Consider the following 23886-nt stretch of genomic DNA (forward strand, 5'->3'; position numbering starts at 1 on the left):
TCCAACATTTTGGTTGAATATCTGGATTAATATATGACAATCTTACGGGAGTGTAGTACCATCTTGATAACAACTTGAAGTATGACTCATGCAATGGCATAGAGATATTAGATGTATACGAATATGATATAGCATTTTCCCACTTAACCCAATGAAAGGATGTGTTAGGCTATGTGCCCACGTTGCGGAAATGAAGCAGAAAATTTCTGCTTCACTTCTGCATGTCCTCTCCCGGAAAAAAAGCATGCGGAATTACGCAAGCGTTTTTCGCACGTTTTCGACAAGCGGAATTGCCTTGCGTTTTTTATTGCATTGAAAAGGCAATTCCGCTTGCGGAAACGCAAAATTAATTGACATGCTGCGGATTTTTCTGCACATCAAAAACGCTGCGGAAGAATCCGCAGCAAGGGCATAGAACTTGCGGATTCTCATTGGGGACCATGGGGTGCGGATTGACAAGCGTTTTACAAGCGTTTCTGCTGCGGAAAATCCGCAGCAAATACGCTTGTAAAACGCTACGTGGGCACATACCCTTAAGGACAGATTCCCACTTGGTCATGTAAGGAGTTTTAATCAATTCAGTATCTTTATTGTACCAATTATAAATATATTTTAAACTCCAAAAAAATTTGTGATCTATATTAAGTAAATTGGAAGAAGCTTCAGAGCAAGAGGGATTATCTTTAATAAATTTGCGAGTAAAATCTTTTATTATGAGATAATGCAAAAAATTTGAGGTGTTTATATTGAATTTTTCTTTCAGAGCTTAAAAGAAAGGAAATCTGACCCATCAAAGATGTCTGCTAGTTTTTTTATTCCATGATCCAACCAAGAATCAGGAATATAGGAATTCTATATAGAAGCGATAAGAGGTAATGCCAAGGTTTTCAAATAGGTAAATTTATTTGATCCTTTTTTAGGAATTGCCATGTAGAATATTCAGTCCTTATTTATCAAGTAGTATAACTGGACTCCGGCATAGAAAAGGTTATATTCCTACAACAAGCATGTGACAGACTAACATGGAAATGTGACTTTTCACAAGAACAGCAATGTGAAAAGGACTGAAAACGGAGCCAAATCAGTTACAGGAAAGAATCTTGACGATATCAAGGACAAAGGTCACCTGTTCTGGACTGAATCGGCATAGATTTTTCAACACAAACCATTACTTACTATTTTGTGGAATCAGACAGTTGATATTCCCGTCTCCTATCATAGCATTCTTGTATGCCAGGGTCATTCCATAAATATTTTATTGCATCTACATAAGGGTTCTCAAATGAACACACCTTCTCTATATCAACTTCCCGAATTAACAGTGCATGGCCCTTTAAGAAAAAAAATAATGCGTTTAGTAAATTGAAATTAGAAATTGTGTAGTCCAGATGAAAGAATTACAATGTACTGTAAATGTTGAGTAAAGGGTTGTCTGGGACTATTTATCCGATTGGTGGGTGGGGGAGGGTGAAACCTGGCAGCCCCACCAATTAGCTGTTCCCAGTAGCGGCTGGATGTGCTGAGTGGCGGTGCAGCTCCATCAACTCCCTAGTGGCCGTGGCCGGGTACTGCAGATCCACAACCCCTTTAACACGAACTGTTGTTGTAAATTAATAGCTGCCGCCATAAAAAAAAACAAAACAAATAAAAGCAAACCCCCAAAACATTGCACACGAATGATAAGTGAGGGAAAAAAACATCCGAGTTTCCTGGAAGAAGATTACACTTTTTTATACGGACATAAAAACTTAGCCTAAGAATTAGCATACCTTTATTTTGGGAAGATTGACAGATTTTTTTTTACATGCAACCATTCTGTGCAGGTAAATACAGAGGTTACACATTGACATCTGACTAATTGAGATTGCTGGACCCTATATACGTCTGGACACAGGCAAAAATGCCTATTTTCAAGAAATTACATTTATTAACATTTTATTTGATTGGAATAATAAATAACTTCTTCATTGTGATTTCTATCATTTACAATGTAAAGATTGATGTGCTTTGCAAACTTCTATTTTAGTTAATTAAATTAAAGTTATAGTTAACGAGAATTCCTGTGTGTCCAGATTTTTGGGACACCCTGTATAAATAGTTTTCCATTTTCTTACTATATGTGAAATGACTTACATTAAATGGTTCTTTGTCTTATATCTTATTGCGATGTCATAATTATTCAAGTGTGACAATACAAGTATATCTGGTCCGTTTTGCAGGCTTTAACCCCTAATGATGCCGCCCCAGACTCTTTTTACCCTCTATGGCATTGGAACTGTCGTCTTGTAGTTCCAATGGAAATATGTGAGAGTGTGCAGTTCCTTTCTTCTGCTCACCGGTAAGATAAACCGCATGCATGGTTAGCCATCCTGATCCGGGCATGCGCATTTGTTCATATTCATCTGTGAGCTGGCTTCAAGTACAGCTAAACTGTGCCGAAGCACGACTTAGCTATGCTGTGATCACACACTGCAGCACAGAGCAGCTGTGTGCTGATCCGGACTCATCTACAGTGGCTTGTGAAAGTATTCACCTTCTTGGCATTTTTCGTATTTTGCTACCTCACAACCTGGAATTTCACAGGTTTTTTTGAGGGTTTGCATCAGTTCATGTAGAGAACATGCCTACAACTGTGAACATTTGGTTTTCTTTTTATTGTGAAGCAACAACAAATAGGACAAAATAACTGAAAACTTCAGTGTGCATAACTATTCACCCACTAAAGTCAGTACTTGCAACCACCATGTTTCACTCTGGGGATGATGTTCTTACTTCGTTTACCTTGGTGGCCAAAAAGTTCAATTTTGGTCTCATCTGACCACATACGTTTGGGGAGTCTCCCACATGTTTTTTTTGGCAAACTCAAAACGAGCCTTACAATTTTTGTGTGTAAGTAAAACACACGCTTCAATAAAGGCCCCCTCTCTGGAGTTTACAGCTTATTGTGGTCACATTGACAGATACTCCAGCTCCTTCAGGGTTACCTTTGGTCTCTGTCGCCTCTCTGATTAAAGCCCTCCTGGCTCAGGCTGAGAGTTTTGGTGGGCAGCCCTCTCTTGGCAGTTTTGTTGTGGATCATGTTCTTTCCATTTGATGAAAATGGATATGATGGTGCTCCGGGGGATCATCAGAGATTGGGATGTATTTATTTATTTTTATAACCCAACCCTGACTTTTACTTCTCAACAACTTTGTCCCTGACTTGTTTGGAGATCTCCTTGGTCTTCATGGTGTTGTATGGTTAGTGGTGCCTCTTGTTTAATGGTGTTGCTGCCTCTGTGGCCTATCAGACAAGGTGTGTATATACTGACAGACCATGTGACACTTAGATTGCACACAGGTGGGCTTCCTTTCACCAAGCGTCTGAGTTATGAAGCAAACTGCTTGCACCAGAAATTTTTAGGGGCTTCATAGCGAAAGGGGTGAATACATATGCACTTGCCAAATTTTAGTTATTTGATCCCATAAATTTAATTTATGCCTATATTTTTCTCACTTCACTAACTTAAACTTATACTGGTGATGCATCACACACAAATCAGATTACAAAAATATTTAAATAACACAGGTTATAATGTAACAAAATGGGTAAAAAGAAAAAGAGGGGGGGGGGGGATACTTTTGCAAGCCACGCTATGTCATCACACACTGCAGCTGTGTGCTGTACCGGACTCAGCTATGTCGCGATCACACACAGCTCACAGTGCAGCACAGCAGATGCGTGTTGTGCCAGGCTCAGCTGTGCCACCCTAGCACTGGATTCAAAGAGCAGCACAACACTTGTGCTACACTGGGCTCAGCAGATTAAAAGGCCAAGTTGTTCAGCTTTATTTCTGAATTTTCCATATGCCGCGTCCTTCTAGTGATTTCTTCCCATAAAAGACAATGGAGCTGCAAGTATGGATTCGCCACAAAGGTCCACATTTTACCGTGTTATCACTGAGAAGCAGTGCGCTGCCGGGAAACATAGTTGTAGCAGAGAAGAAGAAAACTACCCATTCAATTTGACTAGATGTGTATGTTAACAATAGTTATGCAGTCACTGTGCTTTGTGACATACACTGCCATTGTGGGAATAACTCTTTAAATGTCCAAAGATCTGGGCCTTAGCTTGTTTTTATACTCTGGTATCTAATGAGCAGTGCAGAAGCAGAGAACATGGAAATAAAGCCTGGGTAAAGAGAGACAAAGATAGAGGACATAAAAACATATGGCAGTAAACAAACAGGAACTTTGACATAAATCTCCATGACAGCAATGTGCAAGAGGCAAGGGCAATATAAGGACACATCTGAGACATTTTACTTTGCCAAGGAAGAAGTACTTTACAACAGTAGCTGAACACAAGGGGCATTTATCTCTGTGCCCCAAGATCCAGAGTCTAGAATCTAGATAAAGCTGTGTTACTACCACTCGTGTACTGTCACAAGAGTAAGATGAAGGACGTGTTGTGTATGTGGCTGAGTGTGTTATATGAGGATGTTCTGGCGAACTAGTAATACAGGTAACATATACTGCTGAATTACATCACATTTACAAGGCGACAAACGACCGAATTCTTGGTCAAGATGTTTAGATGCAAAGCCAAGATGCAGTCATGTACAGTAGTATGGAAACAAGCCATTTGGTACACATTTATGGTTTTGGCTTCTGTGGGAGGGTTCCATTATTTTGATATACAGTGGTGTAAAAAAGTGTTTGCCCCTTCCGGATTTCTTTTCTTTTGCACGTTTGTCACATTTAAATGTTTCAGATCACAAAAAAAAATTTAAATATTATACTAAGATAACACAAGTAACCACAAAATGCAGTTTTTAAATGAAGGTCTTTATTATTAAGGGAAAAAGAAGTCCAAACCTACAGGGCCCTGTGTGAAAAAGTGATTACCCCCCTCCCCCCCTAAAACATTAACTGTGATTTATCACATCTTTGGAAAGCGGAGTTCAATTTTCCTAGCCACACCTGTTCTCATCAATAAATCACTTAGACAGGACCTGCCTGACAAAATTAAGTAGACCAAAAGATCCTCAAAAGCTAGCCATCATGCTGCGATCCAAAGAAATTCAGGAACAAATGAGAAGCAAAAGTAATTGAGATCTATCAATCTGGAAAAGGTCATCTAAAGCTTTGTGACTCCAGGGAACCACAGTGAGAGACATTATCCACAAGTGGTGAAAACATGGAACAGTGGTGAACCTTCCCAGGAGTGGCTGGCCGACCAAAATTACCCCAAGAGTGCAGCGACGACTCATCCAAGAGGTCACAATAGACCCCACAACAACATCCACAGAACTGCAGGCCTCACTTGCCTCAGTTAAGATAGTGTTCATGACTCCACCATAAGAAAGACTGGGCAAAAATGGCATGCATGGTTCCAGGACGAAAATACTCTATGGACTGACGAGACAAAAGTTGAACTTTTTGGAAGGTGTGTGTCTCATTACTTCAGGCATAGAAGTAACACAGTATTTCAAACATCATACCAACAGTAAAATATGGGGGTGGTAGTTTGATTGTCTGGGGCTGTTTTGCTGCTTCAGGACCTGGAAAACTTGCTGTTGTAAATGTAACCATGAATTCTGCTGTCGACCAAAAACTCCTGTAGGAGAATGTACAGCCATCTGTTCGTGAGCTCAAGCTGAAGCGCACTTGGGTTATACAGCAGGACAATGATCCCAAACTAACAGCAAGTCCACCTCTAAATGGCTTAAGAAAAACAAAATTAAGACCTTAGAGTGGGCTAGTTAAAGTCCTGACCTTAATCCGATTGAGATGCTGTGGCATGACCTTAAAAAGGAGTTTCATGCTCGGAAATTCTCCAGTGTGGCAGAATTACAATTTTGCAACAGAGGAGTGGGCCAAAATTCCTCCAGTGTGTAGGAAAAGACTCCTTGCCAGTTATCGCAAATGCTTGATTGCAGTTGGTGCTCCTAAGGGTGGCCCAACCAGTTATTAGGTTTAGGGAGCAATCACTTTTTCACATAGGGCCATGTAGGTTTGGATTTCTTTTTCCCTTAACAATAAAGACCTTCATTAAAAAACTGCATTTTGTGGCTACTTGTGTTTTGTCTAATATTAAAATTTGCTTTGTGATCTGAAACATTTAAGTGTGACAAACATGCAAAAGAAAAAGAAATCAGGAAGGGGACAAATTTTTTCACACCACTGTATTGCAACAATGTTGGAGTCCAGATAGAACCCTATTATAAAAGGAAACACATCGGCCCTGGCTCCTCTGAGCACCTGAACAGAAATTTACCTGCCAGGTACAGTGGGTACTGAAAATATTCAGACCCCTTTAAATTTTTCACTCTTTGTTTCATTGCAGCCTTTCGGTAAATTCTAGAAAGTTCATTTTTTCTCATTAACGTAAACTCTGTACCCCATCTTGACTGAAAAAAACAGAAATGTAGAAATTTTTGCAAATTTATTAAAAAAGAAAAAAACTGAAATATCACATGGTCATAAGTATTCAGACCCTTTGCTCAGACACTCATATTTAAGTCACATGCTGTCCATTTCCTTGTGATCCTCCTTGAGATGGTTCTACTCCTTCATTGGAGTCCAGCTGTGTTTAATTAAATTGATAGGACTTTATTTGGAAAGGCACACACCTGTCTATATAAGACCTCACAGCTCACAGTGCATGTCAGACTAAATGAGAATCATGAGCTCAAAAGGAACTGCTCAAGGAGCTCAGAGACAGAACTGTGGCAAGGCACAGATCTGGCCAAGGTTGCAAAAGAATTTCTGCATTACTCAAGGTTCCTAAGAGCACAATGGCCTCCATAATCCTTAAATGGAAGAAGTTTGGGACCAACAGAAGTCTTCCTAGACCTGGCTTTCCAGCCAAACTGAGCAATCGTGTGAGAAGAGCCATAGTGAGAGAGGTAAAGAAGAACCCCAAGATCACTGTGTCTGAGCTCACCTTCCAACAAGACAATGACCCTAAGCACACAGCTAAAATAACAAAGGAGTGGCTTCAGAACAACTCTGTGACCATTCTTGACTGGCCCAGCCAGAGCCCTGACCTAAACCCAATTGAGCATCTCTAGAGAGCCCGGAAAATGGCTGTCCACCAACGTTCACCATCCAACCTGATGGAAGTGGATAGGATCTGCAAGGAAGAATGTCAGACGATCCCCAAATCCAGGTGTGAAAACAAAAGGGTCTGAATACTTATGACCATGTGATATTTCAGTTTTTCTTTAATAAATTTGCAAAAATGTCTCCTTTTCTGTTTTTTTTCCAGTCAAGATTGGGTGCAGAGTGTACTTTAATGAAAAAAAAAAAAACTTTTTAGAATTTACCAAATGGCTGCAATGAAACAAAGAGTGAAAAATTTAAAGGGGTCTGAATACTTTCCGTACCCACTGTATATCACTGGCTCAGTTATTATGCGTTTCTCATATAGCGCCATCATATTCCGCCACATCATCGGCTCTGTACCCATAGGGAATTTAGATTGTGAACCCCAATCAGTATGTCTTTGGCATGTGGGAGGAAACACACACAAACACAAAAAACTCCTCGCAGCGTTGGGGTCTTGGGTTCAATTCCCACCAAAGACCTCAGCAAAGCAACAGTGCTAACCACTGAGCCACCGTGTTGTTCACCATAATATACTAAAACCAAACTTCGTAAAAGAATTTATAAAATATCCTTTAGTTCTCTTTTTAGAAAGGTATTTTTTTTATTTATTTATTTATTTTTTACATGAAATGTGTGCTTTCTGGATTAAAAACAAATCTAAAATAAAGACAAATTAATAGCATACAGAAAATTTCCACCATCATCTAATCAAGTAATTATTAATAAAAACTTTAACAAATCAATTGCAACTAAAAGTAAGCCGTACATCAATAAAACCTGATCTTGCATTGGGGCATAATGGAAGTGAATGGTCGATGCTGCCTTAGCTGCTAGGACTGCCTCTGTTAGGACAGCACTGCGAAGAATTTTCACTCTCCAAACCTAACTATTTAAGCTTTTAGTATGACAGACATTTTTAGTTTTCTTGTCTTACATTTTTTCCTCCTTGCCTTTCAAAGGTCCGTAATTTTTTATGGCCCCCATTTTTCCATTGACAGCCATGTGTAGGGTTTGTTTTTATGGGATGAGTTGCAGTTTTAAAATTACAACATTCATTTTGCCTGGAATGTTTTTTTTCTGGTTTTATTTATTACGTGCCGAAAATCAGAGCCTAACCGATCCAATACTGGATTGTCTATTCTACAGAAAGACAGTTACTTTATGGCAGAGTAAAATGTACAATAAAGCAACTATTACAGTAAATGATGTGAGAACAAAAATTAACAATTTTTTATGGACTATTAAGATTCATTGTTTGGAAAGAAAAAAAAAAAAAAAAAAAAAAAAGAACTTGCATGTTTTTATTTTTTGTTTGCTTTTCTTAAAGCATCTTCTAATCTGGTGGCAACTTCCTTCTGACACTGTGTCCTTTCCCATCACTGAGTGACCTATGCAGCGGAACAGTTCTCCATCTTCCACCCAGATACTGATCACTCTGATCAGGGCAGGGCAGGAGAGAACCTTACCAGGAGCTTTCAGGTCATGTCATCAGTCACATGCTTGAAAGGGACTTTAAGTTTGGATGTATGTGTTGTTGTAGCAGACCTGCGTATGTGTGTTGATGTAGCACAGCTGTGTATGTGTTTGCAATGGCATCAAGGTTTACACTCTGAAGGGATCTCATTGATTTTAATATGATCCACTATTGTTTGTTTTTTACAACATAAAATAGTACAGTACAACTAGGCTATTCTATTATAAATTTAAAAACTATTTTATGTTAATCTTTATCCGTATGACAGAATTACACGGTAGTTTAGGCCACTAAGGTCATCTAGATTTTAGTCTAACAATACTCAGACACTGCAGGAAAAGGTTTGTGCAGCCTAGGACTTAAAAGGAAAGGGTAAATTCAGTTTTCACAGTTTATCTTTGAGCTTGGAACAGAGACAACTATCACTTTAAGGCTGGTTTCACACGTCCGCATATCTCCGGTACCGGAAAAAACGGTACCAGATATCCATGTCCCGTGTGTGTCAAACGTGTGGCAACAGTCTGCTGCATCAGGAGCACATGAACCAGCGCCTGGGAACCCCAAGCGCCGATGCTGAACACTGTCCTCATCATGGTTCCCTGCCGGCGCTGCGATAAGCACCAGCAGGGACCATGTTGAGGGTAGTGGTAGTCTGATCCTGCAGTGTCCCCACCTGTAAAAATAAGAATAAAATAATAAAATTCATGTACTCATCTCTCCTAGGTATCCCCCGCTGTAATCCATGAAATGGCTGCTGCTGGGGAGAATGAGCCGGAGTCCAGTCACTCACTGAGCTGCAGCTCCAGAGCCGCTCATTCTCCCCGGCTCCTCTGTGTTAGCGGTCGCAAGGATTACAGCCTGGGACACCTAGGAGAGGCGAGTACATGGATTTTATTTTTTTATTCTTATTTTTACAGGTGGAGACACTGCGGGAAAAGACTACCACTACCCTCATCACGGTCCCTGCTGGTGCTGATCGCAGCTCGGGCAAGAAACCATGATGAGGGCAGTGTTCAGCACCCAGCGTTTGGCAACATCGCTAACTGTAGCACTGATTCACAGGCGCTGGTACGTGTCACACGGATATAACCCGTGTGGGACATTTTGCGGACAGTGTCCCCGCAAAAAAATGGACTTGTCTCCTTGTGGAGCACACGGACACACGGTCTGTGAAAACACACTGAGATGTGCACAGACCCATTCATTTGAATGGGTCTGTGTGTGTCAGTATCTCCGGTATGTGTGGAAACTGTCACCACTTGTAACGGAGATGAGGACGTGTGAAAGAGCCCTAAAACCACCTTTAAGTGGTGTTTAATAGTTTAGAAATATGAGCAATCAACGATATGGTAGCGTACATCTAATTGCTTCCCCTGATGACCCTTACTACGCGAGTTCTAAGAGTTTAACTTCACAACGGTGTTACTATATAGAGCACTAGCACCTATGTGATGATAGTATTTGCGTCAAGTGCTCACTGAGGATCGGGGTCATCTTAAAGTAAAGTGCCTACAAGATTAGGCACTCCAGAGCTGTTTTGTTAGTGAAAGTATGAGGTTATAATTTATTTTTTCAGTAGATAAAATAAATGCTAGTTAGAAATTATCAGATTACCTCAGTATTCTTCTCTAAAATTTTGGCTAACAATTTTTCTTAGTATTCAGACCATGTAAGGATAACTAAAGCTTATGTCATTATTATAAAATATTTTATGGATAGGTCCAAAATGAGATCATCTTGGGTTAGAGGCTGATGACACATTACTATATCAGGGGAAATCTGTAGAGGACCGCCTTCTCCTGCAATGACTGGCAGCACTCTGTGTAATTGATGCGGTGTGCTACATCCTACTTTACAGGACTCATTTCCGTTATACACAGGCGGGAATTTTGCTTTCCCAGTGGAACAGCAACATAATTAATAAATCACAGCAATGTGGAATTGGGAGATTACAGTTCCATTTTAAGGCTACATTCCCATGATGAGCTTTTGATGATGCAGATTTTCTGTACCATTTCTGCACCCAGGTGGTTACTTGCATTCTTTTTTTTTTTTTTTTTTCAAAAATGCGCTCTGTAAAATAAAAAACAAACTCTTTCTGGGAACATAGCCTAATTGAATTCACAGTTTGTCTGCTCAGAAAGTGAGGATTTTATATGAAGCATTTCCGCTGGAGGAAACCCAAAAAGGAATAGCTTGATTTAGTAAAAAGAGTGGCTCATCCAGAAACTAAATAATGAAGTCTACAATAGGAGAATCTTATGCTTTTAAATGAGGCAGATGTACTTCCTGAGGTCTTAGCCGCCCTATGTAATACAGACAACAAACCCATAGTACATGAGGGCAAAGAACAATAAGTCAAAAAGGCTCCCAAAAGGACTGCCAATTAACATGTAAAAATGCATGACCCAACTCAATGTTGCGTTTACTTTTTGCTGTTCTAAACCCATTTTTGGTTCATGAGAAATTCTTTAAAATTTGTGGCTTTTTTTGAAGTTTATGTTAAATGTGTTATCGCCTGCATTTTTTTTTTTTCAATGCTCATATGTTTTTAAAGAGTCAATTTTTTGGGTGTAAAATGTGCCATAATATCCCTAAAGTTAGTTTTTGGGATGACTAAAATTTTGCACAAATGTTGTTAGTTTAGTCTGTTAGTCTCACACAACTCCTTTTTTTGCAAGTTTTTAGAGCAAAAAGTGGCAAAGTCAAAAATAAAGAGCATTTTTTTTGTTGTTTTGTACAAAATTCATGAACCACCATGTTGAAAAACTTGAAGGTAAAAAAAAACAAACAAAACACATCAAGGAGCATCACAAATAATAAAAAAAAAGGCTAATGGTGAATAGGGACCTCGGTGTTTTGGAGAAACTAACCACGGTACAATCATTTTGTAAATTTTAAGGGGTTATTCCAATGTGGGACATTTATGGCACATACACATTGGATAGCTATGAGAGCCACCTCTGGGGCCTGCACCTATCTTGAGAAAGGACCTAGAACAAAGCAATAAGTACTACAGTGGAATAAGTGCAGCTTTAACTCTAATAAGGTGTTTAATGTACAGTAACATAATAATGCTGCACTCTTTACATAAGGTACTTTTACCCTGCAGCGCTGCATATCCTATTGAGGCAGGACTAGTCCGGCAAGACGACTCTTCCCTCATACTAGCCGGCCTTGGATCTTCTAATCACACTTCCCTCCCAATGTATGATTTGACAGCCTACATAACAGACAAGACCGTGCATGCAGGCTGTCCATCACGCCCAGGGAGGTGTGATTAGAAGATCCAAGGCAGGTCTACTCACAAGGGAAGAGACTCCTTGCTAGACTAGTCCTGATTTATTAGAATATGCGATACTGCAGGATAAAAATACATTGTACAAAGACTGCAGTGTTAATGATCACATAAAACAAATGATCAGATTAAATAGTAGCAATTGGGGACCATCCGAGGACCTGACAAGCTCCTTTCATGTGCTATTATAGTTATGAAGAGATGTTCTGGTTCCAGTGTTTGCTGGAGGGAGCCGGAGGTCACTTTTCAGTGTAAGTCTATGAGAGACTTGTTCTGGCACTCAAACTTACATTGAATGCTTATGACCATTACCTCTGACTTCTGGTCAGTCAGAAGTTGTGGTCACAGGATGGCACTGCAAGACCAGAGCGGCGCTGATAAAAGGTGAAGATGGCGACGGGTAAGGACAAGACTAGGGTCAGGGACCTTAGATTAGTAACATCACTCCAGCCCTGAAAAAAAAAAAAAGCTGGAGTGGGGCTTTAAGTTGTTTTGATGACATTTTTGGTAAAAGTCAACTTTTACAGTCAGTACCCCAAGCGGCCCTGTGCCATAGTACAGAAGCCATACTGACAAGGTCACTTACTGGCTGCAGTAGTCACATGCCAGGCACTTACCTAGATCAGGAAAACTACCGCAACTTCAACCTTACAAGTGCCTGGGTAAGAGGAGGGGAGCAGAATTAAAGGGAACCTGTGATGTCCTGTGTAGTATCTAAACTGCCCCCATTGGGTTGTTAGTGATGCAATGTGCATCACTAACACGCTTTTTTCATTAAAATCGGCGCTAATATCATGTGTAAAAAGCCCTTTATATGTTTATATCCTACCTGCTCGCTTAGTCATAGGGGTGTGATTCATCGCATTTAGTCAGGGTTGGTGCCGCCCACGTCACTTAAATTCTGCTCCCAGCTTGCGCTGATGTCATGGCCAGCCATGCTTGTATGCCTGGGAGCCGTGCATGCACTGTGACGAGCGGCTCCCACGCGTGCGCTGTGACGAGCGGCTCCCACGCGTGCGCTGTGACGAGCGGCTCCCACGCGTGCGCTGTGACGCGGTATGTAGTTCCCAGGTACATGGTGTGCAGCCGGAGCCGCTCGTCACAGCCCTATGACTAAACAAGCAGGTAGGATACAAACATATAAAGGGTTTTTTACACGATATTAGCACCTATTTTAATGAAAAAAAGCATGTTAGTGATGCACATTGCATAACTAACAATGCAATGGGGGTAGTTTATGCAAAGGACATGACAGGTTCCCTTTACATTTTTAGGTTGGACACTCCTTTTCTTTAAGTAATCAATCAACAAATGTCACAATGCACTATCATTTTTTGTATAAAAATTGTCAGAGTGGTCATCTGGTCGGATTAAAAAATAAAAGGCGGGAGCTGACAAGCGGCCGCTCATTGGCGACAGCCTGCACGTGATAAAACAATGTCCCGTCCCCTACGGGAAAAGCGGTGCAGGCATCGCTGGAATGGCGCTGCTGCAGGATGCGAGCAGGCCCTGAATTGATTTAGCTGGGGTTGTCCAGTTGTGAACAACCCCTTTAATATGTGGAATTTCTCTGCCATGATTTTTTTTAATTGACATTCTTTATCTTAATAAACTTAAGATGTTTACATCTGGATTTGTCTTCCTGAAGGATTGCCGACACCCTCTCAATATCACACAGCTGCCAATACAAATACCCATCCCCCATCAAGATTCTTCTGCAGTCTAAGTAAAAGCAGTGGCTTTGGGATTAGGCATTTTCAGCATGTAATATCTTTCCATCTACAGACAGATCACTAGTCAGCAAAAAGCAGCTGTTATCACTAACAGGACATTGCATATTTCCAAGATTGTGTCCACATCTGGATGAGGAAAACACTGCAAAACCAAGAATTACTGACTCATTGTATTGTAAGGCCAATAATTATCAACAATGTATTGTTCTCTCACTGTTTCTAGACATACCACAAGCATAGACTCCTCATGGTACCCCATACTTTAAAAAAAACTCAAAAGCACTTAAAAAGGGAATGCGGTCACAAAATTACCTATTGTGTAAATCTGTTTTTTTGTGTTAAATATATATTTTTAATTGATTATCATCTTTAAGGCTATGTGCGCACGATCAGGATTTGAAGCAAAAATTTCCTGAGCGTTTCTGCATCTCCTAGGCAGGAAAAACGCTGGTAGTTTTTTATGCGGTTTTGTACATCAATGAATGCTTTTTGGAGCAAAATAAAGTTATTTGGGTTTGCTTAAACCTTTGGATTACAGTCAGAAATGGGGTGAGCATATTGGTTAGTTTGAATGATTAAAGAATGAGTCTGTTGTAGTTCAAATAAAGTGTTTGCTCTGTGTCTGGGTGTTCAAATAACTCCATACTTCACTTAGTTTTGGTCATGAAAAGGTCTAATTGACACCTTGTCATCACCAAACAAAAGAGCTGGGTGTCAGCTACTCCCATTCACCTAATCTTCATTAGCATTTCTATTCATGTAATTTATGCGGCTATTTTTAGCCTGGGAAGGTGCCATTTGCAAACATGGTCCCTGGCCATTAAATAACATCTCACAGCTGGTTCATTAGCCTCTATGTCCCCCCCAATCAGCACTCAGCAGCCTACATACTTGTTTTATGAGAAACTGATGTGTCAACTCCTTAATGACCGGGCCATTTTCCATTTTTTTGCTCCCCTTCTTCCCAGAGCCATAACTTTGTTATTTTTCTGTCAATATGGCATGCAAGTGCTTGTTTTTTGCAGGACGAGTTGTACTTTTGAACGACAGAATTTGTTTTACCATATCGTGTACTGGAAAACGTGAAAAAAAAAATCCAAGTGCGGTGACATTGCAAAAAAAGTGCAATTCCAGTTTTTTTTTTACCATGTTCACTGAATGCTAAAACTGACCTGACATTATTATTCTCCAGGTCATTACGAGTTCGTAGATACAAAGAATGTATAGGTTCTTTTTTATTTACTGGTAAGTAGTGAAAAAATAAAAAAATAAAAAAATATGGCACCATTTTCTGAGACCCGTAGCGTCTCCATTAGTCATGATCTGGGGCTGGGTGAGGGCTTATTAAAACAATATAAAATGCTAAGCAAAATAAACGGGATCAGAGATTCTTTGAATCCTCCCATACAGAGCATTGCCTCCGTTTGGTTTTCTGTGGATTGCGCAATCAACATAATAATTTGACACTCACTTGGTCAACCGTGAAGGGTTATTGCCCTGCCTCAACACACCGAGCTGTTGTTTTTATTGATACCATTTTGGGGTATATACGATATTTTTTCACCCGTTAATGCATTTTATTGCAATGTTGCCCCGAGCAAAAAAACGTAATCCTGGCATTTTGAATTTTTTTCTCGTTATGCCGTTTACCGATCGGATTCATTCTTTATATTGATAGATTGGGCAATTCTGAAAGCGGCGATACCAAATGCGTGTTTTCTTTATGGTTTTATTATGAATGGGGCGAAAGGGGGGTGATTTAAATCTTTATATTTTTAAAAAAAAATAATTCTTATTTATTTTTTTTACACTTTTTGCATGCTTCAATAGGCTTCATAGGAGACTAGAAGCTGCAGTTACCTGATCCCCTCTGCTACACTGATCATCAACCTGTGTGGAGAAGAAATGCTCACTTGCTATGAGCGTGCCGGCCACTGGGCAGCGCTCATAGCAATCTGGCAATGACCACCACAGGGGTCTCCACCAGACCCCGGGTTGTCATGCCAACCCATCGGCAACCCGCGATCATGTGACGGGGTCCCAGAAGCGCGAGTTAAATGCCGCGGGTGGATCGCGATTCCACCCGCAGCTGTTGCGGGCACATGTCAGCTGTATAGATCAGCTGACACGTGCCCGGAAAGGTGCGGGCTCACAGCCGGAGCCCACACCAAACAGAGGGTTATGACGTGTATCGTACAATTATGGCTCAAGTCATAAAGGGGTTAAAGCAAGTGTTGAAAATGTCCATCATTGACATCAAAGCACGCCTGCGCACGCCGTGGTCATAGCCTGAATTTCTCGCTGTATGTCCTCTCCAGTAATGTACGTTGTTTGTTACTGTACACTGGACCCTTCAAATAGCCCCAAAAGGAAAAAAATCCAGCTGTGTTAAATCAGGTGATCTTGGTTGCCACAGACGTTGGAAATTACTCTGTCAAAAAAGGCTTCAATCTCAATCATGCCAACAATTGACGTGCGACACATTGCACCATCCTGTTGGAAGTAGCCCATTCTAATTTCCTCATCGTCCAGCTAATTCACTAACGTTTGGAAGATTTCCATATATACCGCTGTTGTCACTGTTGCTTCAAAAAAAACATGGAGCCAATTATGCGGCGCCTGGAAATGGCAAACGAAACAACTTTTTCTGGATGAAGCAGTATCTCGTGAAGCACTTGTGGGATGTCAGCTGCCCAAATACGGGCATTTTGATGTAGCCAGGCATCGTCACTGCACCACGTACAGTCCAATAGGTTTTCTTTCTCAACAATGAAGGTCTGGAACCACCGATAACTAATTCTTTTGTCTTGATTGGGCCCTTTCAATTACTAAACAACAATGACACTGTAAGGGCGAACACTACATTTTTTGGCCGTTCGTTGACATGTAGAATACGACATGCCTGTATCATGGAAAAGCCTGTGCAACCATTTACGTGGAGATGCACACAAGTCATTGTTTCACATCTTGAATTGTTTCCTCAGACATTTTCGGAAATCCTCCATCATGCCTATCCAGTAATGTTTCTGTACGTTCCAACTTATTCACCAATGACCGAATACACGGTTTGGACAGCGGATTTTGAATTTCAAACTTCTTTAGAAACTCACTTTGGCAACTCTTCAAGGGCTCAGTTGTCCAATAAGTTTTCACAATGAAAACATGCTCCTCCAAACCGTATCTGTACATCGGTAAAAAATAAAGGAATGAATGCAAGCCCAACACAAACTATCCACAAGCAGAAAGGCATGCAGCAAGTCTATCTTGCAGTGGAGACGACCAGCGGGTGATAAGTTCGCGAGACCACTGCGAGACTACCGCTGAGGTTCATGGCACTCGCACATCTCATGAACCAAAGTATGTACAGTCCAAATTGCAGTATAGTTGACAGTCTCTTTTAGAAGTTACAGCAATTTTTTCAGGTAAAGTAGCGAGTGAATCACCCTGTATAAAACTCTGAGGCACATGTGGTGTCAATATGCTAACGCCACCCCTAGATTAATTTGTTTGGGGGTCTAGTATGTTAATATAGGGTCATTTCTGGATGATTTCTGCTGTTCTTGCACCTCAGAGGCTCTGCCAATGTGGTATGGCACCCTCAAACCCTTCCAGCAAAATCTGAACTCCAATATGGCGGTCCTTCCCATCTGAGCTTTGCACTGTGCATCCAGAGTAGTTTTCAACCACATATGGGGTATTGGCATACTAAGGAGAAAAGGAATGGTACAATTTGTTACATAATTTCTCCTATTATTCCTTTAGAAAAAAAAAAAAACTAGACTCCAAAGCAACATTTTAATGGAAAAAAATGGTAATTTCTTATTTATTCAGCCCAAGGTTATACAATTCTCTGGATCACCTAAGGGTTAAAATTGCTCATTACATGCCTAGATGAATTCCTTCAGGGGTGTAGTTTCCAAAATGGGGTCACCTGTGGGGCTTTCTGCTGTTTTGGCATGTCAGGGGCTCTTCAAATGTGACATGGCATCATCAATCTATCCCAGTTAAAATTGAGCTCCAAAATTCAATTGGTGCTCCTTCCCTTCTGAGCCCCGCCATGTACTCATACAGTAGTTTTCCACCACATATGGGGTATCCGCGTATTCAGGAGAAATCGCACAAATTGTACTGTACATTTTCTCCTGTTACCCTTGTGAAAATGAGAAATTTGGAACTAAAGCAACATTTTTGTGGGAAAATTTGAATTTTTCACATTCCACATTGCTTTAATTCATGTGAAGTACCTAAAGGGTTAATAAACTTCTTGAATGTGGTTTTGAGCACTTTAAGGGGTGCAGTTAAAAATGTGTCACTTTTGGGTATTTTCTGTCACTTCAGCTACTCAAAGTCACTTCAAATGTGATGTGGTCCCTAAAAAAAATAGTAAAAAAAAAGAAATTGCTGATTAACTTTTAACGAAAAAAAATAATAAAAAAAATAATGTTATTTTCTTAAATAAACGCAAATCCTAACTGACCAAAATTTACTACTAACATGAAGTACAACGTGTCACAAAAAAAACAAATCACTGGGATACGGTGAAGCGTTCTAGAGTTACCGCAAAGTGATTCTGGTCAGAATGGTAAAATTAAGCCTTGTCAAAAAGGTGAAAACAGGCCTGGGGATGAAGGGGTTACAGGGAACCTGTTACCAGGTTTTCTAATGTAAAGTAAGGCCACCATCTTTAAGGTTCTTTTACAGTATTCTAGTAAGCTGTATGCAAGTCCCCAATGCCCACTGTATAGCACAAAAAATACCTTTTGTTATAGGCCCATAATGCAGTGGTCCGGACTGACGGGCGTCACTGATCCTGTTTCAGGGCCGCCTCCTCTCTCGTAGCAAGCGCAGTCCTCCTCCCCTGCTTCATGTGGGTGACAAGTCCTACGTCATCCACACAATGTCCCCTAATTGCACTCTTGTGCAGGAGTACTTTGCACTGCCCTGCTAGGGGCAGAGCAAAGTATTGTAATGCGCATGTGCTGGCTTTACTTCCGAGTCATCGACTCTCTTTGGCCTCTCCTGGCGCATGCTTATTACCAGGGCTGTGGAGTTGGAGTCGTGGAGTCGGAGCCGGTATAAAATGGACTAACTCAGACTCCTAAAATTGGGTAGAGTAATTCAATGCAGTTTGTGGGGAATATTTTTTTTCAGAAGAATTTGGGAAGTTATGAAATGTCCTTTAAATGTCTGTCCTATTCCTGATCTATGGGTGTAGACTTTTAGCTGAGATTAAGTGATAAATTTACTGTAGCACAGATTAAACTTGAGCCATGTATGAGGGAGTCGGTGTCATGGAAACTGAGGAGTCGAAGGTTTAGCTTACAGACTCCACAGCCCTGCTTATTACAGTACTTTATTCTGCACTGCTGAGGGTAGCGCGAAGTGCGCCTGCATATGAGTGAGATTGCTGGCACTGTGTGGATAATGTAGGACGCGTCAGCTACATGAAGCAATGCAGGAGGACGGTCCTTGCGACGAGAGAGGAGGCCCATTGGACGGACGGGTTATAAAAGGTATCTTTTGCTATGCAGAGGGGGTGAGGGACTTATATGTAGCTTACTAGGGTACTGTAAAAGAGGCCTTAAAAGTTGTGGATGTACTTTAATTTTAAATGGAATGTGTCATTTTTCCCAACATCACAAACTCAAGCAAAAATCCCCTCTTAGAAAAGAAAAAAAAATTATACCCACAACTATCTGTGAACAGTAAAACTGCTAAAATGTTCATGCATAGTGCCTCAATGTTAAAAGGGTTGGAAAAACACTATGGACACATGGAAAAAAACAAAAACAAAAAAAAACAACCTACACGCTCTTCTATTGGAACAGTGCCGGTTCTCTGGCATCCCAAGCTGGACTCCTGTCTTCCTTTGCCTGGGCATCACTTGCTGCACCTTTGAAACTCCATTTAAGGCGCCTTTCACAAGTCCGTGTTTCCAGTACGCGTGGTGTCCGTTTCCACACGTACTGGAGACACTGACACACAGATCTATTCAGATGAATGGGTCTGTGCACATGTCAGTGTGTTTCCACGGACCATGCGTCCGTGGGCAAAACACTGACATGTCCGTTTTTCTTGCAACACGGACCGCAAAACATCCTGCACACGTGCACAGTGATGACACACGGATGATATCCATGTGTCATCAGTGTGACACGTACCGGCGCCTGGGACTCAGCGGTACAGTTAGCACTGTTCCCAAGCACCGGGTGCTGCAGGCATCTGTCATCATTGCCCCCAATGTTGAGAGTAGTAGTCTGCTTCCGCTGTGCCCTGGTGTACAAATAAGAATAAAATAAAAAAATCCTTATACTCACCTGTCCGAAGATGTCCCCCGCCATAATCCATCTGACCGCTCACGCCGAGGAGCCGGGGACAATGACTCGCTGCAGCGAGCGGGCCGCTGCACTGTGCTGAGCTCACTCAGTGACAGGACACCGCTTGCTGCAGCGAGTCATTCATGGACACGGATATCTCCGGTACTGGTTTCTCCAGTACCGGAAATATCTGGACGCCTGAAAGATACCCAAGACAAAAGAAACACCGTGGAAAAATAGCAGCAGCGGTGTTCCAATGGGGATCTATAGGCAGGGCCAAAAGTTTTGAGATCTATACAAATTTGGGTTTTCACAAACTTTGCAGCTTCATTTTTTATAGTGACATTTGCATTAACTCTAGATTGTTGTGATCAGATAAATTGCAAAATCATTCCTGGACTAGTGTCATACATCAACGACAGGCTGATATTCTGCAGGAAGTATAGGGACAAAAGTTATTTTCTCTAAAGAAGCCTCCATGAGACGATCTGGAATAATAATTGCCCAGAGAAGAAAGGATGAGCACTACCATGAGTCCTGCATCATGCCAAGAGAAAAGCATCCAGAAACCATTCATGAATAAAGAACGGTATGTAGTCATCCTCGAAGAGCAACTTCTCCCAACGATCCGGGAGAAACATGGTAATGAACAAGGCTTTTCCAGCATGATGGAGACCATGTCACAAAGCAAAAGTGATTAACCAAGTGGCTTGGTGAAAAAAACATTGACATTTTTGGTCAATGGCCAAGAAGCTCCTCAGATCTCAATCCCATTGAGAACGTGTGGTCAATGTTCGAAAAAGTTTATATACTTAGGAAATGGTTATATTTGTAATTCAGTGATTTTAGATCTTTTAGTCAGATTCTTCTCTGGTATATTAAAGTAACAAACTGTCAGTCTCAAAACTTTTGGCCACAGTTGTATGTTTTACTTCTTTTATGCAGCCTGGCCTCATTGAGAAAACTTTTAAAAATAGCATGGACAACCCCTTTAGGGCTCGTTCAAATATATTAAATGCCTGTGTGCTCTCCGTATGCAAAACTGATATGGTCCAATGCCAGTCAATGTGGTAATTGAAATTAATGTTTTTACACATGCATGTTTGATTCTGAAACGTTGTGGCGTTTCAGAGAAAAACAAACATTATAAGCTGCTGAGGACCGAACAGCGCTGGAGACTTGTTGGCTCACTGGCGGCTTCTCCCTGCCCGTTGGCCTGGATTGACAGGTCTTTGCTTTTATGCGCACACAGGGACAGACCTGTTTCTCCTGGATAGCGGGCAGGAAAAAAAAAGAATGGGGACCCGTCTATCAGACTAGTCTCCCATAGTTCTCAGTCCCCACCGGCTGTTCGTGTCATCCTCTGAAACACCGCAACGTTTCATCGTCAAATATACAGGGCCAACCAATGTCTCATCCATGCTGCCGTGTAAACTGTCAAGTTCCCTTTAATAGAATACCATTTTTGTCTTCAAGATGCAATTTGGTGCCATCTTTAAAAGACAATTATCTGTCTTCACCAAATAAAGAATTTTTGGTTATCCACAAAATTATAATTCAACAATGCACCAAAAACAAAGTCAACTCATTTCAGTAAACCGGTGTTACACTGGAAAACATTATTCATCCATGCGTTCATATGACTAACAGAATACATTTTTTGTTACACAACATCCTTGATGAAATGATAAGATTACAACATATTGTACTGCTAACAGATTCTAAAAAGGAGAAAAGCTGTATATCCTAGTATATGATAGAGTTACATTATTTTAATATTTGTTTTTATTCTTCTATATGTCTTTTACCGTACGGGTTAATTAATTTGGGATTTTGATAGATTGGACTCTTACAGACACAGTGATACCAAATATGTTTATTTTTTAATTTTAATGGAGTGATTCAAATTGTTAAATATTTTTTTTTAAAACTTAAATTTTTTTTTACTTTTGTTCTATTAAGCTAGGCCGTAGGCTGGTCTTCACTGGAGAACAGTCATGGCAAGCATGGGGATCTTCTGCAGGCCTCTGGTTGCAATGAAAGCCCATCAGCACCCTTAAATCATGTCACGGAGATGGGGGGGTGGCAATGGGTGCATGCAACGGCGAGCAGTCTGGACTACACACTCCAAATGACAGGAATTGACACTGCATTTAATGGACTCTATTTGTTGCTATTAGAGGAAGATGCTGACTATGTAGCTGCTTCTGCAGTGTCTAGTGTGAGGGCTCAGTTCCTGAGCCTGCACCATACATGGGACTAGACCAGTGGCCAATGTTAGGAAGGGGTTAACTAGATGTGGAAAATATATACAGTACTTTTAAAGACTGGAATTAGTACTTCAAATTAGAAAGAAAACAAAACAAAAAAAAAACGTTGCTTCTTTCATATCCCAAGTACCCAAAAATTAAAGCTAAGCAGGAAGAAGCGTGCTCAAATGTTACCATTTATCTCTCGTAGGAAACAGGAAAATTGGTCACCACGTCTGTCACTATAGAGATAATGAACATTTCCTTCTAGTTGAATAAAAATACATAATCATAGACCAGAGTAAAATATTTTCTTCTAAATGAGCACAAAATGGAAAAATGAGAGGACGGGAAAATACAAAACTTCATTTATCAAGTAACTAAACAAAAAAGGGGAAAAAATGGGTGCTTAATGTTGTCACCTATGGGATAAAGATTGGATGTTCATCCTTGCATTATGATAATCAAATATATCCAACCAGTATAAATAACCATGGTGTTCTTATTTTTCAGGTATCACTTATAAGCAGACTACTTTTGACCACAATATAGGGTGTGAAATTGTGCTACTGAAATGGGGTATAATATAGTGAAGCGACAACTAAAATAAAGCTTCTTGTTAGACTAAGTGAAGGGCTCCTGCGTCTTTCTATATGTACTGAGTAGTATATTGTATAGGCTGGAATCTGTAGATCCATTTAAAATAATTTTTTTTTTTTTTTTTTGTAGGAGATTCAGTTTTTAATGTGAGTCCAAGTCCTGAGACCCCCTCCACTCCCATCGCTCAAAAGACTGCACAGAATAGCACAGGTCAGCAGGCAGAAGAGCCAGTGAGTGGACACGTACAGAGCAGTATATTGCTCCATTGAACGTCTATGCTATACTGTAGGGAGTCATGCTGAACTGCTACATAGCGATCATCGGAATCAGTTGAATATGCACGTTGTGTACTTGAACATTTGATTGGCTTGAACATTTGATTTGTAATTTACATCATTTTTATAAGTGTGAATGAGACCGTACAATGAATAAATGGCAGTTCAGCCACCCGGGCATTATGCCTATAATCTCTTAGCTTATTTAGGAGAATATTTGCAGGAGGATAATCACACCTCAGGCCCAGCCAGCTGGCTGACATACTATCAGCTCCCCCAGTCCATGTGATGTATTTCGAATTGATAACATTGATTTAAGGAGAGCACAGGGTGCTCTGCTAAGATCTTCAAGATGGACTTGCATCACTGTATGTTAAGAACAAGAATTTGAGCGCGGCCCACCGGCCACTCTTCTCTCAGTGGACTTTACGTCCTTAAATTACCACCTCTCCAGCTCACCAAGCGATTACCGTCACACTTACCTTGTTGTGTTCATACTTATAGGGAATTTTAAGGGTCTCCGTTGCCCGAATCATAGCTTGCATTGCTGTGAATATGTTCTGGTACACAAGCTTAGTGAAGCCCCTCTTATCTTCATCAGAGTAGCCAGATCCATGGATAATCCTCATCTGCTTGATGAATGTGCTTTTTCCACTTTCTCCGGTGCCTAAAGAACAAAGATATTCCTAATCAGTCATAGCGACACAAACCTGAAATGACCCAATACATAAACAAGTATGAGCGAATGCCACGAGCTTGAATTTTCACACACTGAGAATATTGGTAGCCCTATTCAAGTGCAGAATTTGCCCCACATCTCAGACAAAGAGAAGGCGCATTGTCAAACT

At 40.7% G+C, this 23886-nt stretch overlaps 1 protein-coding gene across 1 annotated transcript in view; it reads right to left on the reverse strand.

Annotated features, from left to right (window-relative positions):
* LOC141253050 (guanine nucleotide-binding protein G(q) subunit alpha) overlaps nucleotides 1-23886 on the reverse strand; it is a 141392-nt gene that overhangs the window by 33948 nt on the left and 83558 nt on the right. The window contains exons 2-3 of the mRNA XM_073670812.1: nucleotides 23521-23705; nucleotides 1177-1331 (exon numbers count right to left, since the gene is read on the reverse strand). Coding sequence (XP_073526913.1) covers nucleotides 1177-1331; nucleotides 23521-23705 — 340 coding nt within the window. The remainder of the gene's footprint in view (nucleotides 1-1176; nucleotides 1332-23520; nucleotides 23706-23886) is intronic.

The sequence above is a fragment of the Phyllobates terribilis genome, unplaced genomic scaffold (assembly GCF_046119375.1).
Source record: "Phyllobates terribilis strain yellow unplaced genomic scaffold, ASM4611937v1 Scaffold_1__5_contigs__length_1240528914, whole genome shotgun sequence".
Taxonomy (NCBI): Eukaryota; Metazoa; Chordata; class Amphibia; order Anura; family Dendrobatidae; genus Phyllobates; species Phyllobates terribilis.